The 18,289-nt window shown below is 27.5% G+C and overlaps 1 protein-coding gene across 1 annotated transcript; it reads left to right on the plus strand.

Annotated features, from left to right (window-relative positions):
• Positions 1 to 4,957: 4,957 nt before the first annotated feature.
• LOC111032209 (leucine-rich repeats and immunoglobulin-like domains protein 3) lies at positions 4,958 to 16,910 on the plus strand. The gene is made up of 14 exons (XM_022312457.1): positions 4,958 to 5,638; positions 6,295 to 6,366; positions 12,098 to 12,169; positions 12,231 to 12,362; positions 12,476 to 12,619; positions 12,733 to 12,876; positions 13,274 to 13,414; positions 13,572 to 13,715; positions 14,144 to 14,535; positions 14,592 to 14,906; positions 14,968 to 15,249; positions 15,321 to 15,596; positions 16,242 to 16,469; positions 16,534 to 16,910. The coding sequence occupies exons 1-14, from the start codon at positions 5,469 to 5,471 to the stop codon at positions 16,854 to 16,856; spliced, it is 2,835 nt and encodes a 944-aa protein (XP_022168149.1). The 5' UTR covers positions 4,958 to 5,468; the 3' UTR covers positions 16,857 to 16,910.
• Positions 16,911 to 18,289: the final 1,379 nt, after the last annotated feature.

The raw sequence follows: 18,289 nt of genomic DNA on the forward strand, positions 1-18,289 counted from the left end.
CCAGCAACTTTTTTATTTATAAAAAAAAAGTAAAATACTTTTTAAGACATTTTGATCTTTATGCTAACCTTTATTGCTAATTACATCAATAGCATTATATCTTTATAACTTTTTTTATTGTGTATACTTTAGCATATTATATATTTATTATAATTTAATAAAAATTATTATATATATTATATTGTATTATATTATATTATAATTTTTTAAAAATTATTATATATATTATATTGTATTATATTATATTATATTATATTATAATGTACCTAACTCAAGAAGTAATATTTTTGATAGAAGCTTTAAACATTTCACTACAACTGAAATTAATATTTTCTGTACTCAATACAATTTTAAAAATATTTAGACAATTTTAAGTTATTTATAGAGGGTTGTAGAATTTTTGATTTTTTTACATTTTTAGGCTTGGTTAAAAAGCTTGAAAATACAAACATTAATGCAAAATTCTACATAAATTTATCTTTTAGTAATTTGAAAACAATTTAATACATAGGCATGGTTTTTTTTAAACATTTTAAGTTCAAATTTTAACGAAATTCGATATTAAACAATTAATAACGATTTTAAAAACTTTAAAGTGTATATGTAGTATGATGTTTTAATATTCTAATATGCGCAATTACACTTTCAAAATATTAAGATTAATACATCTTAAGTAGGTACCATTTATACAATATTACTAATAGTAAAATAAATGTGTATAATATCAACATAAATAAATGATAAATATTATAATATGAACTGAGTAGTTAATAATTAGGCTGACCATCTCTGTTCAGAACTGTACCTATGCAATGGTTTATCATTGAATTAAAATTTAACATATCCATTATTGGAACTTATTCGATGAATACTCAACACCGCTACTACAGTAAAGCTACTTCCTAGACATAACGAAGGCTGGCTTAGCCACTTCCAATGACTTTAGTCATCATGTTTATATAAATTATAAACAATTCACAAAACTTGTAATTTATCCCGTATGAAAAAACCACTGAACAAATTATGGTATATTGGAAAGAAGAAGTCCGGATTGGAATTTTTCCATCACTAATTAATAGCATTTACAGACTATATCTGTTAACCAAATATATACAATGTTACAATTTAATTTAAGCTTTGTATTAATTTTATTTGATGTAGTATTTATCTTATTAATAGTTATATTATATTTACTGTAGTATTATTTTAATATATCTTATACGCTTATTAGTGTACTTGAGCCAATTATGGCGATTACTTTGGTAAATAAATAAATTATAACAACAGTAAGTTGTAGTGTTATGACTTAGTGAGTACTTAAATTGAATCTGGTACTTGATAGTATTATACAGTAATGTATTACCTATAGTTTCGAAGAATTAAATCATCCTAACAACCGGGATTGCTTAAGTGTTTGAATTACCTATATGTATTAACAATAGGTACAATATATAGGTACAGGTATTCAGAGATGTATAGTTGTTCAATTGTAAATTTGTAACCTTGATTTTATTGTTCACCAAGCCACTAAATACTTATTACGTATTCATTTTCAATCAAAGTTTAAAAACAAAAATTTTTCTTATTTTTGTTAACGTAGGTACTCGTATATAATAGGTACCTGCTGAGTTTTATCTTAGTACACGGTAAGTAAAATATTTGATTATAAAATATGGAAACCGACATGGACACATTTTTTTGTGAATCCGGTATCAGTCTTGTTATGGTCTATTATTGCGATTTGCGAATACTACAGTATAAAATCTAGGAATGTATGAGTATTTTTTAGCATTTTGATTTTTGATGAACAAAATAAATAACTATTACAATTTGATTGTTGGGAGTACCTATATTTATTATTTGAGTGTTTTCCATTTTCCAGTTATTGTTGAGTCTTGAGGGTTGGCACACTACGTAATGTTATAATATTATAATTTTGAGTACTCGATCAATAAACAATATACGAACATTTGTATTGGAAATACATCACGAGGATAAAGTAAATAAAAAAGTGTTAAATAATTCAAATATGATGTAATATCTTTTAGTCATATTCATAATATTCATATAGGTACTCGTATCGATTAGGTAGGTACTCCGTATACCCATATACATATACTTCATGCCACTCGAGTTTACAATTTTATGTACTCGACTCACCAGTCGACAGGTGCTCCAGAACTTGGTGACAAAAAAAAAATGTGAAAATATTCTCTCGGGTTCCTTTGTGTGTGGTATGTCTTTCATTGCCACCCTCCCATAGTGAAGGCCCAGCCAGAAATATTCGTTGTATACGTGTTTTATAATTCGCGCTGCTGCAGCTCTAAGCGTGGGCTGGTTCCTTACTGCATAATTTTATCATAATATATTATGCATATATAATAATATATTTGTGTTTACCTACCTACGTCCTACTTCCCTATTTCTTTACATTATTATTTTGAATGAGCATTGATTAATTGGTCTCCAGTGAGTTAAAATAATTTCTATGGGTTTATGTTTACAATGTCATATCAATAAATCATCTTATTATTCTTAATATCAAATCAACTTATAAACTTAAATAGCTTAGTAAATAACTTTTTTTCGGTTGAATTAAAAATAATCCATCAAGATAAATATTTTCGTTTTTATGGTTTTTATTAATATTAAAATTAAATAACCCAAAATTACATGTATTATATATGTATAAAAACAAACATTACTGTTATTTTTCTTAATAAAATAATTTGATATATAGGTATATTTTAGTAGTTTACTATGAGTTAGATAGACATAATATTAAGTGTATGACCTTAATAGTATAGTTTAAATATTTAATAATCGTGTTAAGTAAAATAGGTATATATACATCGCACATTACGATTTACGATAATTTCAATAAAATTGTTTGTTTTAATTAAAGAAATTGGAAAGAACGCAGTCACTCTTGATGTGTACATAGGTAATAATTAAAAAAGGGAGATTAACATTTTTTAAATTGAGTTAAGTTAATATTATTTTCACATTAACTTTTAACTAATCGACATAAATTTATGATTTGTTAACTGTTGGCTTCTAACTATTCCATCTTAACTTAACTTAACTTGAGACTTCAGTTAATTATTTTCATTAACTTGCTCACCTAACACCTTTGTTTATATAGATTATAACGATGCTCAACTACAATTAACATGTTTTTAAATAGGTAAGTAGTTCAATCCATATTTTTCCATAAAATGTATGAGATCATAAAGGACCATAACGTTTACTGTCGTATAATATGAACAATAATCCGTAACACTCGTTATTCTTAAGGTACAAGTGAGAAACGGTCTTCAAGTCGTAATTACCAAATCCTCACCTATGCCCCGTGAATTGTGATGACGTATTTCTAATTTACCAGTGCCAGAAATCAAGATATGCCCCCTACCCGGCTGTTAGTGTACTAGAATTAGCTACTTTCGGTATCTTTAGATTTAATAGTTATACGTCTTGCATATGTGACCATCCCGTGTGGACATAGATAACATAATATTATTATATTACGTAAATTATAGTGACATGGTCATGTAGTTATAAATTTATTCCTTACACCTATCACCTATGGACTATGGGTACTTTATAGTTTATAGCTATAGAGGAAATTTAAAGTAATGGGTACAAACATGCACCTAGTCAAAAGTGACCAGATATTTTTTTGTAAAAGCGAGACAGGTATCGCCATTTAAATTATATAACTCCTTATTAGGACAGCCATGTATCTCTCTACAAAATTAAAATTAAGTAAAATACAATATGCTAATAAAATAAAATAATTGTATTTATTTTTATTTTAAATATTTTTGTGATAAACTACATAAATTAAGATTATCACAAAATCGGGACGAAAGATTAGATGTTTAAATAATTCGAATCTGTACATTCTACCATCCCGGCCAGACATGAATATATTTTGGCCGTATACAACTACTACAAAATCGGTACTGTGCCGCCTAAATCAGTATGTCTGGTGGTCACACTAACCAAGTAGTCTCCGTATAATATATGTAGGTAGGTATTCATTGTGTTTCAACAACTGCAGCCTGTGCGTGCACAACTCTCTCTTATACACATATTTTATTAAATATATTATAATATTATGTGCAAGACGCAGGTGACGATCATAATACAGCGGGTCACAGGGCAACAGGTGCAACATCTTTTATTGTTGGTACGTGGGTGGGTGGGTTCACACAGTGATTCATTCAGCAACACCATTATATTTACATAACCACCACCACTCCTACCAACAAAGAATATACCTATACATATTATTATCCTACCTACCACTGCTACACAAGCAGTACCTATATGATTTTGAAAAGGAATTTTTCGAATCATCGTCAAACAATCGAAAATGTTTATAAAAACCTACGCTATGCTGCACGCTGCAGTGCAAGACTTATAATATAATATTACCTATAATAATTGTACCTACATTATGTGGCTATTTATTAGTGCCTATGATATAATAATATGCCTAATAGGCTGCTGCAGGACCTAGGTAGTATGCATTTAGTGCTGACATTTCTGAACACGATGATACCTAATAATTAATGTACCTATCATAGATTAATCATAATGATTAATGAGTCTCAAAGTAATCATATATGTATCACGTGCGCATAGAGGTGACGCTAATAGAAATATCTCTCAAAAAAGCGTCTACCGCTGGCCAACAAATATTCGTAAATGCCACTAAATGGTAAATCGAACCACCGGATACGCATACCGAGGCATTATAATAATAAGAATAATAATAATAATAATAATAATAATAATAATATTAGTATATTATGATAATATTACACGGTTCGGCACGATGACGGTGTCGCGTCGGTCGGCAGCCGCTGCGCCGCCGGTGTAGAATTTCTTGTGCACGGTGCGAACGGGCCCGCCCACAAATGGTAACGGTGTCTAGAAGGTCCTTGACGAAACCTACAGGCTGCAGTATTATTTAAATTTAAACAACAACGAAAAAAAAAACAAAAAGACTATTATCAACATCGTTTACGAATTAGTGATAACGGTTCTTCATTCTCTCATTAGTCATTACCGTGGCTGATGTTCTTACTGTATTTAGTAGGTTGTCGCCGCTGTAGGTAGCCGGTGCTTCGTGCGTTTTTTTTTCCTTTCTTCCGGCGCGAGTGACGACCAGAAATTCGAATGATGTAGGCGTGCTTGGAAAACGTCTTCCACGCGCATTGAATATTACCTCGGGAATTCGTTTTTCGTCAGTCCGTGTTCGTGCACTCGCGATGTGAACGAAAAAATATGGATCCCTCGAATTGGTAGCCGACATGAGGTGTAAGAATTATTCGTCATTGTGCTGTGCTGTTGAATTTGGAGTATGGCCCGACGATAGACGCTTAGTACTCGCCGTTTTTGCAGCATCTGTTCGTCTGAGACTTCAATCGTTTTGTATGGTGTAACTGTTGGAGACCATCATGTTGGTTGCATACTTGTGGTTGGTGTCGACTCTTTTCTACAAAGTCTTGATTTGCAATGCCCATGAATTCTGTTTTAAGAAATGCATATGTCTCGGTACTTTTGTCGACTGTAGCAGATCAATGATCAACTCATTTCCAGAAGGGATGCCACCTTGGGCAGAAGCTTTGTAAGTAAACCAAATTTCCACCAGTATTTAGCCATTTGCACATAATCTATCATCAACTAAATAAATGTTCTTGTTTCTTTTTTAATATCTTATTTATTATAAAAACAGTCCAATATCATATTACCTATGTACTTAATATTTTAATATTATTTCCATACAAACCGATTGTACTAAATTAAATTTAAAAAAGTTAGAAGTTTAGTAGGTAGGTATTATGCCAATTTAAACGTTTAAAAATTTAAAAAAAATATATTCTCTAAATAAAGTAACAACAATTGGTGTTGCAATTAAAAAAAAAACCATTTTACTATGAATAAGAGTACCTACCAGGAGCATTTATAATAATATTAAATAGCCCTTCAAACAAACAGCACTGTAGCCTATAGATTTTCAAAATAATCTAAACTAGTAAACCTAAATCCAACCTAATCTGCCCTAGAATTTGGATTTTACTCGTTTTACTTAACATGATTGGACTTTATTATAGCCTTAAGTCAAATTAAATGAACCATTTTTTTAAAATATTAGTCTGAATTTATTTTCAAGGATTCTTCTAGATAAAGTACCTAAATTTAATTAACTTAATCATTAAAAACTGTACTCTAGACCTTGTAACTAAATAACTCAATGGTTAAATTTAACATTTTTATTTTTAGGGATATGGGTTCAAATAAGATTCATGGAACTTTGACGATCGACACTAATAGTTACCCACAACTAACAACATTGTAAGTATTATTTTATTTGATAACAATATAGGTAATTACCCTAGTACAGTAGAACACTGATTATCCCGATTACTTATTGTGAAGGATGATCCGAATCTGCAAATATCCAGATAATTGACCATAGATTAATACATACCAAAATACTGACGCTACGGCTATAGCCAATAATCAGCTTTTAATAATAATTGTATGGAATGATTTTTATATACTTTTTTTTTCACTCGTTCGGATAATATTGGTTTTCTACTGTAATTACATTTTATATTATTATTGTTAGTTATTAATTATGATACAGGTATACAATTTTAGAAAATTCTAAATAAAAAACTATAAATTCAATATGAAGGCTTGTGTAATGTATTTTTTTAAACTTATTTTTATATTTGAGATTTAAATGTACTTATTGAACCACTTCCTAGTGCTGAGGTATTGATTGATATAATCTAAAATATCAATAATTCAACAAAATTAGATGAACCTATTATTATATATATTACGATTATAAAGTATTTGCCTAATATATTAATAATATTGTAATAGTTTAACCTATGATAAGATAATTTTAAAATTAACTTATTGTTGGCCATATACCGTGACTAGGGCCGAATTGAATAGGCTAGCTACTGAGAAAATCTCGGTGGGCCAGTCATATGAGTGTGGGTGAAAATAAATTTATGTTTAAAATATGATTAGCCACCTGTAAGCTCGTAACAATTTTAAAAGTTATTTTGGCCCAGTGACTATGTAAACGGCTGTTTAGAAGTGAAAATCTTGATGGGCCAAACAGTGACTCAGATTGGACTTAACCAGCCTTTTAAAGTGTAGTCTATCAGGGACACCATGTGGCTACTACTTTGCATAAACAAGATAAAAGTTGAAGTGCAGTTATATACATTTTCTCTATTATTTTTTATTATTATTAACTTAATTATTTTTGTTTGTATTAATGATAAATGAATTACAACTTCCTTTTATTAATTTTATAAAGTTAATTTATAAATGATACAATTAACAAAGTTACTATACATAAAATAAAATTTAAAATTGTAATTCTTATTGCCAATAGCCTAAATTATTGTTCAGTAAACTTAACTTTATGCATTTATATAATAATAACAAGTTCTGTTTCTAGATGAACAAATACTAAAATATTTTTGTCATTATGATACAAAATATTATAAATTACCTAATTATACTTCGTGTTTAAAATATTTTGAGATTGGTTAATGTTCATACTCAATATTTTGTTTCAATTTTTATATGTACCCATATTTATATATTGCCAATTGTCATTTATTGTGAGTCTTGTTCAGTTTTTCTGTTATGTTGATTGAACTATGAAGTGTCCTATTAACAGTGAAGTGGTATTTTAATTTTATAATCTCTAACTTATGGCTATTTATAAAAAAAAAAATTAACTTAATCTTAAGTTAATAAGTTAGTTGGTTTCTATTTAACTTTCATCTTAACGAAGCTTAAAAACCCACTTAGTGTTAAAAAATTTTTTCTATCACCTGAGTTAAAAGACTGGTAAGAGGACACCTTTATACTTCCGTATTTCGTGTGCATACTTTTGGATAACCAATTATGATTCATGGTAAAATTATGTTTGATTTTGTATAAGTCATTGTGGTTAATTATCTTTACAAGATTTGTTAGGTTGTTTAAAGAAATTGCTGTTAGCCATGTTTTAAAGAGAAAAATATGGGGAAATAACAATAATATGATGGTATTTTGGCGACTTGTCAATATGTGACAAGTAAATGAACATTAGTGTATGTGTGTATAATCTTGACATTTTATCGTCACCTTGTACTATAATATTTTTTAATTACAACAAAAAACCTAAAACTTTCTTTTAATTCTTTCTTCAAACATCTAATTTTATCAAAATTTGAACTTCAAATATCTATAACAAAAGAACCGTGTTTGTTTATACATGATTTAGTAATTGTATGAACTACTTATGAAAAACCTTTATTTAAACCTAAATTTTTGACTACAAAATAGATAGCAAATTGTGTTAAATTTTTAACTTAAAATGCTTATGAAAAAAACATATTTATGCATGTATAATATTTTTTAACATTTATTCCCCGCCCCTCTTTTCCTCTTGATAAAATCATATCTGTCAAATCGTTTCTTTACTGTTTGCCTAAACAACACTTACTCAGCCCGTTACACTATTAGAGGCGGAGTCCCACAAGGAAGCGACATTGCCCCATTCCTTTACTCGATTTTCACTCATGACATACCCAAGACATTTTTTACATCTTTAGGTACATATACTGATGACACGCTTATAACCGCCTCCCACGAAAGCCACGTCACAGCCAGCGAAATGATCCAAAACCAATTAAACATGATCAGCTTGTGGGCAAACAGGTGGAAAATCAAAATAAACTAAACTAAATCTGTTCAAGTAACTTTTTCACTACGTAATCTCGATTCTCCACCTGTTACGTTAAACAATATAACAATTCCTAAGACAAACAAAGTTAAATACCTTGGGCTAACTCTCGACAAACGCTTAACCTGAAGCCCACACATAAAACTTAAACGTAAAACTGTTAACTCTAGACTTCATATCCTTAGACCACTCTTAAAATCCAAACTTTCCCTTTCTAATAAACTTACTATTTATAAATCAATAATTCGACCAGCTTGTATTCAGTTATAGGGCTCTGCAAAGCCCTCTAACACCAACATGCTTCAAGCTTTTCAATCTATCTGCCTACGATTAATAACATCTTCTCCTTAGTATTTCACAAACAATAATCTTCACAAAGACCTAAAAATTCCTACACTCAATCAATTAGCAGAAGCACATTACTCTAAATTTCACTCCAACTTAAACTCTCACAGTAATCCATTAATAAAGCAACTTTCTTGCACCTTACTTCCTGGCTATGTATGCAGAAGACTCAAAAGACAGTGGCCTAGAGACCTACAAAAAAAAAAATAAAATAAAAAAAAAACCACGACATCAAAATGTTCACGGTCGAGTGGTGCTGCTGAGTGCCTGCCCACAAATGTTAAATTCTGTTACTTTATATTATATTAACTATCAAATTTTCTCATTGTACATAATGTTGTATAGATTATAAATTACTTAACTAATAAAATAAAATAAACTATAACTCTCCAAAAAAAAAAAAAAAAACATTTATGAAAACAACTTAAGGAACCTTGTATTCAATTATCAAGCTTTTTGACCCATACAACATTTTATAAAAATGTATAGAAAAAACATTTTGTTTTAAAATGTCTATATAAAGCTTAAAATGAGTCAAAAATATTTTGAAATTTTTTAGAGGAAAAGTGGGAAAAATTATGAGGAATTGTGTATTAAATTGAAAGTTTTTTATAAATTCTAACTCAAAATAATTTGCACATTTTCAATATTTTGACAAGTCTTGTCAGAATTCTTACTCCAGAAGCTCAAAAAAAATATTGTGGACTATGCTCAACTTTTTTTTTTTAATTCGACTAACAACTGAAGTAATCTTGTATTAAAAATTTAAGTTTTTTGAAAGAATAAAATGTTGTTATCGATTATAATTATTTTTAACTAATACAAATCTAATTGTATGCCTATTCTCTTAAAAGAGCTATATTTTTAATATTTCTTTGGTGTAAAGAATATGCTAATATAAACATCTGGTAAAAATTTAAAAAATCCTTGGTTATTAGATTTTTAGTTACATCAAAAAAACTAAATTTATTTTGGGCAAAAATCACCTATTTCTTTCAACTATGGTTTCTCTTGACATTTTTGAAAACTTCTGTGAATTTTCAATTTGACCTTTCAAAAATACTAATTAGATACCGTTTTCTACCAAATAAATGCTTGGAGCATTATATTTACTAGAAAAAATGTTGACATACAAAAGAAACACATCATTGTAAAATGAATACATTCATTGCTCCATTCAGAATCTATAACTCACATGAAATATTACTTTTTTTTCTAATCATTGATATTAAATATGAATAACAAATATGTACTAACATTTCCTTTGATTGAAGTATAGTAAACTTGTGAATGAACCAAAATTAAAATGTACCTAACCAATGTCATATCATTTTGGCATGTGGTTTCGGTCTACTTTTTTGCCAAGCAAGTGTTATTTGAAACTGCAGTTAAAACAATGACTATATAATTATAATTCAAATCATAGTTTTTAAACAATTACTAAAGTTACTTAAAATTTATTAAAGGACAATAATTAGAATTGTTTCATTTGAATTTAGCATAAAGCTCATAACCTTTGTTAAATAAATAACTACAATTATTTTTTAAAAAATGATTTGAACCACAAGTAAATTATCATAGATGGAGTTCCAATAGAAAATTTAGGAGTTAATTTTTGTACTATACTCTGCTCCAGGAAAGAACATTACTCGCCTAAATTCATTTGTCCTCCACTCAACGACTAAGGTTTATTAATTTAACCTAAACTATCGCTACAAAAAAGGGGGAAATTGAGCCTAGGGTCAATGGCTGTCTTCAGTCTGAATGCGGAAATTGGTAATGTTCTCTCCTGGCACGGAGTACAGATCATACTATCATATGTAACTTAATTTTTCATTGAACATGCTCTTCATATTTAGTAACATTTGAAGGAAATCGTAACAGTTCTTAACATTATCGATTTAGTTACTTTTAAAAATTATATTATCAAAAATATATATCGGAAATGTATTCTAAATAGAAAATCTAGATGTGATGCACTAAAATATTTTTTTTCACTTTCGACTTATGTTGTCCATACATAATAGGTAGTGCTTATTGTACTATTGTGTGCCATAGTCAGTTATTACTTTCATCTTATCATTTATTTGTATAAGACTTTAGAATTAACATCATTCAAAAAAATGTTAATACTTATTATTAGGGCTCGGAAGTTGATGACCTTGAAAACATCAAAAAATGACCTAAAAATATTAAAAATATTTGTTTAAATTAATAAAAATACATTGTTTTAAATATTTTACTCTATTTTACTACACAATTCTATATACATTTATCAAAGCTTACAAATTGCTCAAAATATGAATTAAAAATGAAATAAAAAATAAAAAATATTTGTACCTCACGTACTTTACAGTAAAGAACTGTGCCATCGAAAGAAAAAATATCGTCGCCGAATTCCAACACAAATGCATGCAGATGAACACTAACCGACGTTTTAATTTTTGGCATTTCGAAAATATTTTAGAATAATAATAAAATGTAGGTACAACATTATTTACTATTACATGAAAACAACCCGACGACTGTAATCTACAAGATAAAATCGGATACTAATCGAATATTAGGAAAAAAATAAATAAATTGCAGGTATAATAATATTCACTACAACACGATAACATCAAATGTAATCGGCGAGATAAAATCGGATAGGTACCAATCTTAGTCTTATTTCCAAGTTATAAGTTATTGGCATAGTCAAGAAACGATAAGAAGTGTACTAGTATGAAATCAGTAAAAATGACTAGAAATGTCAAAAAATGACTTAAAAAGTAATTAACACCAAAAAATGCAAAATAAAAATTAGTTGTTCAGATTCAGATGCTAATGAAACACATTTGTGGCCAGGAGAGCATCGTCTAAAAAGTTCCAAAAAAAAATGCAAAATACATCAACTTCCGAGCCCTACTTATTATATATATATATTCAATAAATTATTAAAAATTTAACAATTGACTTTTTGTTTGGTGTTTTCAGGAAACTTACTAAGAACTCAATTTCATCTTTTCCAATATTCGTAAACCAATCGAATATTCATAATTTAAATTTGTAAGTTTAATTATATTATTTTTTAATATTGATACTAAGATTTTTAAATTTTTTATTTCAGAGCACATAACAAAATAGAAAAATTGGAAGGTTTAGAAAATTTACCTAGCTTAAAAAATTTGGACATAAACAAAAATAAATTAGTATTTTTGGATGATAATACTTTTTTACAATCCACCCATTTAAAAATACTGTTAGTATAACTTTCAACATTTCAACTCATTCTTCAATAATAATAGACTAAAATATAGATTTTAACGATATTAATGATTTTATTGTATATTTATTTTAAATTTGTTTGTTTAGAAATCTGAACAATAATTTAATCACCAACTTAAGTGCAAATTGCTTGGACACATTGACAAATTTAGCAGAGTTAAAAATATCTCATAATAAGCTCAACAATTTACCTAATGGATTATTTAAAAAACTTAGAAATCTTGAATTACTGTAAGTATTGATTTTGCATTTATGTGTGTGTCTTACATTAATTTTTTTCTTCAACTTTTACTGTCTATTGAAAACATTTTCATTTAATTTCAATAAACATTGATTATTTTTAGCGATTTAAGTAGAAACCATATAACTGTCATTCATGGTTTGCTATTTAAGGACTTAGTAAATTTAAAAACAATAATACTTCGACAAAATTTAATTGAAGATTTACAAGATGGATCATTTTATGGCTTGATAAATTTACAATCATTGTGAGTATATTTCATATAATAATTTTATGGTGGAAAGCCAAAGGTTGTATATTGTCTTTGTTATTCTTAGTACAAAGGGCAGCAATTTCTGCATATCTCTGGTAATTTTATCATAAGCCACATTATTTATTGGTAATAATAAATTTGTATACATGAACGCCATTTGACGTCATAACAACATGACCACATTTTTAGTGATTTTGTTTTTCGCTCCACCTAGAAAATTAAAAATATTCAGATAATGTCGTTTACGACCTTTTGCCTTTCCACCATGAATATAATATATTTAAATGCATTATTAAACTAATTTAAAAAAATTAATTTTCAATAATGACAACTTGATTAAATGGTTTTTGTTACATTTATTTTTCTGAATATTTTACTAAATATTTTTCAGGCATTTAGAAGATAATAATTTGAGTAAAATATCCAAAGGCTGGTTATACGGATTGAACTCACTCGTATACTTAAATATAAGTTATAACAGAATAGATCAAATAAAAAGTGGATGGGAATATTGTGCAGAGCTTGAAGAATTGTAAGTCATATATTAAACATTATAAGTGTGTTGAATAATTATTTTTCAATACTTCAAAAACATTTAAAAAAATTGATATTGATATTAATATTGTACCTATAATGTATATTCATGTATACTTTCATTAATACATACATGTATTATTTTGTTTATTTAGGGATTTGTCTTATAATAAACTACAGTTCATTGAAAAGAATAATTTAGAAAATTTAAGGAAACTACGTAAACTACATTTAAATAACAATAGATTATCATTCATTGAAGAAGGATCATTTAATAATACACCAATGATCCGAACACTGTAAGTTACTTTTATACTATATTTAATTAGTCATAATTACATATCTAATATTTATATTAGACACATTTGACAATGTTAAAAATCCATATTATATTATGATCTTTCTTAAAACTTTTTTTAATGGTATCTTCTATATTAAGTATTGAAAAAAGTTTAAGACTAAATAGTTTTATAACAGTATTAAACTTTTTACTTGCTTCTTTCATAAATTTATAATTTGTAACATTATTTATTGTTTTCATCAAAACAACAAATATTTTTCAATTTATTAAATGTTTCTTTTTAATATTATAACATCAATATTAAATATTTCAATAATTTTTATTAATTTATCTAATAATATATATTATGTATAATATGCCATTATCATTATTTTTACTATTTGTAAAGACACATTTGCCTTATAAAACTACATTTTCTGTTTTTAGTCAAATGGATCACAATTATTTATCCTGGCTAATTGAAGATGCAAAAGAAACTTTTATTGGTCTTAGAAATTTGAAAAAATTAAGTTTAGCTAACAACAAAATATTATTCATTAAAAAAGAAGCATTCACTGGTTTAGACAACCTAGATGAATTAAATTTACTTCAAAATAATGTCTTAGAAATTCAAGACGAAGCATTCAAATTTATGCCTAAACTTGTGTATCTATATTTAAATAGTTCTTCACTAGTTTGTGACTGCTCAATGGCATGGCTTAAACAACCAAATGTATTTGAGAATTTACCATTTGATTTCATAAATGCGTTTTGTGGCTTCCCAGAAAAAAACAAAGGAAAAAATTTGAAAGAAGTATCATTAAAAGACTTTGTATGCCGTAAGTATTAATAATCTTGATTTTTAAATTACAACACTAATTTATTTTTATTTTAGTTGAAAATAGTCCTAAACCCATGATAATATTCCATCCGGAATCAAAAATGGTTCTTGAACGGCAAAACATTACCTTAAAATGTGGAGTTAATTCTTCATCAGCTGAAAAAATTAATTTTGTTTGGAAAAAGGATAACCACGATTTGGAATTGATTTCTACAAACCATTACTCATCCTTTGAGTTCAATGGTATGACTCAATTTTCCATTTTGAACTTGTATAATATATCAATGTCACAAAGTGGTAAATATCAATGTGTTGCTTCCAATGAATTTGGCATCACTTATTCGAATCGTTCAGTTTTATCAGTTGTTGGTAAGTATCAAATGGATTTAACAAAATAATAGTTGAATATTTATTTTATTTTTATTTTTAGTTTATCCATTTTTTGCTAAAGTCCCTGGAAATAGTTCAGTAAAGACAGGCCTTACTGCTAAGTTAGAATGTGCTGCAAATGGTTATCCTGCTCCTCAAATATCTTGGCAAAAAGATGGCGGAACTGATTTTCCAGCTGCACAAGAGCGCCGTATGAAAGTTATGGCTAGGGATGATGTATTTTTAATTATAGATGTAAAATTAGTTGATATGGGCATATATAGCTGTACTGCCAAAAATGTTGCTGGAATGATTGCTGCAAATGCAACACTTAATGTTTTAGGTACATAAATATTAAATTTATTCCTTTTTATACAACGTTATTTATTGTTGTCTAATCCTTTCTTTTCGCAGAACCCCCTTGGTTTAAAAGTGAAATGTCTAACAAACAAGTCAGGGTTGGTGAAGAAGTGGTTTTAGAGTGTTTGAGTAATGGATCTCCAAAACCAAAAATAAGATGGATTAAAGATGGCATTTCTCTTACCTTGAGCAATCGACATTTTTTTACTGCCGAAAATCAACTTTTAGTTATTATGGAAGCAAATACAGATGATTCGGGCACTTATCAATGTGAAATAACTAATTCTTTAGGAGTAAATAGTCAAAAAGTTGATGTTCTAGTTATGCCATGTAATTATTACTTTATATATTTTAAAAATTTTCTTGATTAATACCTTATTTGTATAAAAAATAAAAATAAAATGAAAAAGTTATTGAATGTGAAATAAAAATAATATCAAATTAAAAGCAGAATACCTAATGATAATTGTTTAACAGTTATCACAAAGTTATTAAGATATTTAGGTATTTAGACTTGCTCATAAATATCACCACCAATTAGATGAATATTTTATTAACAATGTACTTGTTAACATTTTATTTTTAACCAAATTATAAAATTCATCAAGGCGGCTATTAAATATAAAACTATATTTCATAATGCATATTAAATTAAACAATTCACTGTAAATAATTAAAATGATAACTATCGTATAATTAAGTTTTTAACTAGCTAGTACAAATTCAATAAATGATTTGTATATTACCTATATAAATAGTATTAATTTTAGACATTTTTTATTTAGTGAATTATAAATATTTTTATGTTGGTTATATTTCCTTCTATGAAATAATAAAAATGTATATTGTTTTTTCAAGGAAGTGATTCAATATATATATATTGTAAAATTAAAATTTTCTTTGAAATTATTATAGTATTAATTATTATATACAATGTCAGATTATATTGTTTTAATTTGATTTTAAATTTTCTAGTGTATCGAAGTTTAATTCACGAATATACTCTGGGATTGATCGTCATTGCAATAATTGTATGCATAGTAATTATATCGACAATATGGGTATTATTTGTTTATAAAGCCAGGCGCCCTTCTTCAAATTTGATCAATAATGCCGATAATAAGTCATTGGATTCTTCAAATAGCAAAGACAGTGGTACTGGTGAATCCACTAAAAGAAGTCAAGAACAATTATTCAATGAATGTAAATATTATTACATTTTTAGAAAAAATTTAATTACTAAAAATATTTTTTTTCATTTAATTAGGTGTGAATACTTGTCCAAAATTGAATAATAACGTACGCAATTTATCACCTGAAATAAATTTGCCGTTACTTACACACGCTTCTGTTATTCTGGGCGAAAATTCTGTCATCTATAGACATTCTAAAACAGCTACCCCGCCCATCCAATTGCCAATAAAAGAACCGAACAAAACTGTTGAAGACCCAAAGAAATGTGTTGAAACCTCTGAAAAACCGTGTTCTATACCCGTTCCACCGCTAAACGAAGCTCAGAATTCACCACCAATTGCTCAACAGTCAAATTCCCATGTTAGCTTATACAAGCCAACTGATGACCCTTGTTAGTACATCGTATGATCTGATTCTTTTTTAGCTTCCTATGGTATTATGTAAAATGTATGTATATTTTTTTTTTTTTTCTATTATTCCAACTTAATCCTACTTAGATAATATTGAAATGTCAAAATGGTTCCTGTCTTTAATTTTTGTTTTTTTATAACTTTAAGATTCTTTTGTTTAAGTATATTAACAAGATAATGTAATTACTTATATTTTCTTTAAACTATCGACATAGATCAATTATTTAAAATGAATTATATTTATTGAGTTTGTCATTTCCATAAGCTAACTCAATTATAAAATGAATTTGAATGTATTACTGTGAAAATGCTTTCAATATCGTACATGTATTGTTATTAAACTTTGTGTGACCATTAATAGCATGTACATGAATGTTTAAACATCTATTAATGGTTAATTAACAATTCAATTATCTACTACTAAATTATAACACAATACTTTAAACTCTCGATTATCTATAGTCTCCCGCAGAACTATAAGAGTTATGTATATATATGTAAATAATATAAAAAATCATTAGAGAACATACTAAGTCATAAGACTAAGACTTAGCCCCAGAAAGCTATATTGTTGATGAAAATCCTATTCCGTATAAGGATTTTTAAATCGAAAAATGGACATATTTTTTTTTGTCGAGTTTTTGCCTCCCAATGTGGGAATATGCTTATCTGTGGTTCCCACACCACTGTTCAGTGGTTAATCGAGAGTTTACTGTACTTATTTTTATTTCTATTGTTACATCTTCTATTTAAATTACATATTTTATAAGGTTCATCTTTAAAAATTTGAATGTGTATTATGGATCTCATTACAAATATTGTTACAATAACTACTCGTATTTTGTACTACTTAATTAAAACTTAAAATAATAATTACAAATAAAATACAAGTATTTAATAATATTTTAACTATTTATTTTATTTGAAATTTAAAAATGATTAAACGTAATAGATCATGAAAATATGTTCAACCTTTAACTGCAAAAGTTGGAGGCCAGGGAGCCTAGTGTGTTGAATCAGATTGGGCCTTGAGCCACTGAACATTTGATGATATACTAATATAAGTATGTTAAATACCAAACAGTCATAAGCTCACAACTATTGAGCTAGTAGAAATAAGAAATACAATGGGCTCATGGTTGAAGCATATAGATTGTAATGTGTATAGTAGGAATGTATTAGCATTGAGTATATAATATTGTACAATATATACTTTATGGGATTAAGTATAGATTAAACAAGACTTATACTAGTATACATAATCATTACATTATAAGTAATCCGTAATGAATAATAATAGTAATGTGAAAAATATCGGTAAAAAATACTCCAGTGGCCAGAATTCAGATTTAAGGAAAAAATTGACTAGTTGAAATACAGAGATGACTAATTGTGTGGAACTTTCAAACCGCTTTTGGT

This window comes from Myzus persicae, unplaced genomic scaffold (genome assembly GCF_001856785.1).
Source record: "Myzus persicae strain clone G006 unplaced genomic scaffold, MPER_G0061.0, whole genome shotgun sequence".
NCBI classification, from domain to species: Eukaryota; Metazoa; Arthropoda; class Insecta; order Hemiptera; family Aphididae; genus Myzus; species Myzus persicae.

Coding starts and splice junctions, on each gene's coding strand:
- LOC111032209 (XM_022312457.1), top strand. CDS start 5,469: ATGTTGGTTGCATACTTGTGGTTGGTGTCGACTCTTTTCTACAAAGTC. Junction 12,170..12,230: donor AATATTCATAATTTAAATTT/GTAAGTTTAATT, acceptor TTTTTATTTCAG/AGCACATAACAAAATAGAAA. Junction 15,597..16,241: donor TGATGTTCTAGTTATGCCAT/GTAATTATTACT, acceptor TAAATTTTCTAG/TGTATCGAAGTTTAATTCAC.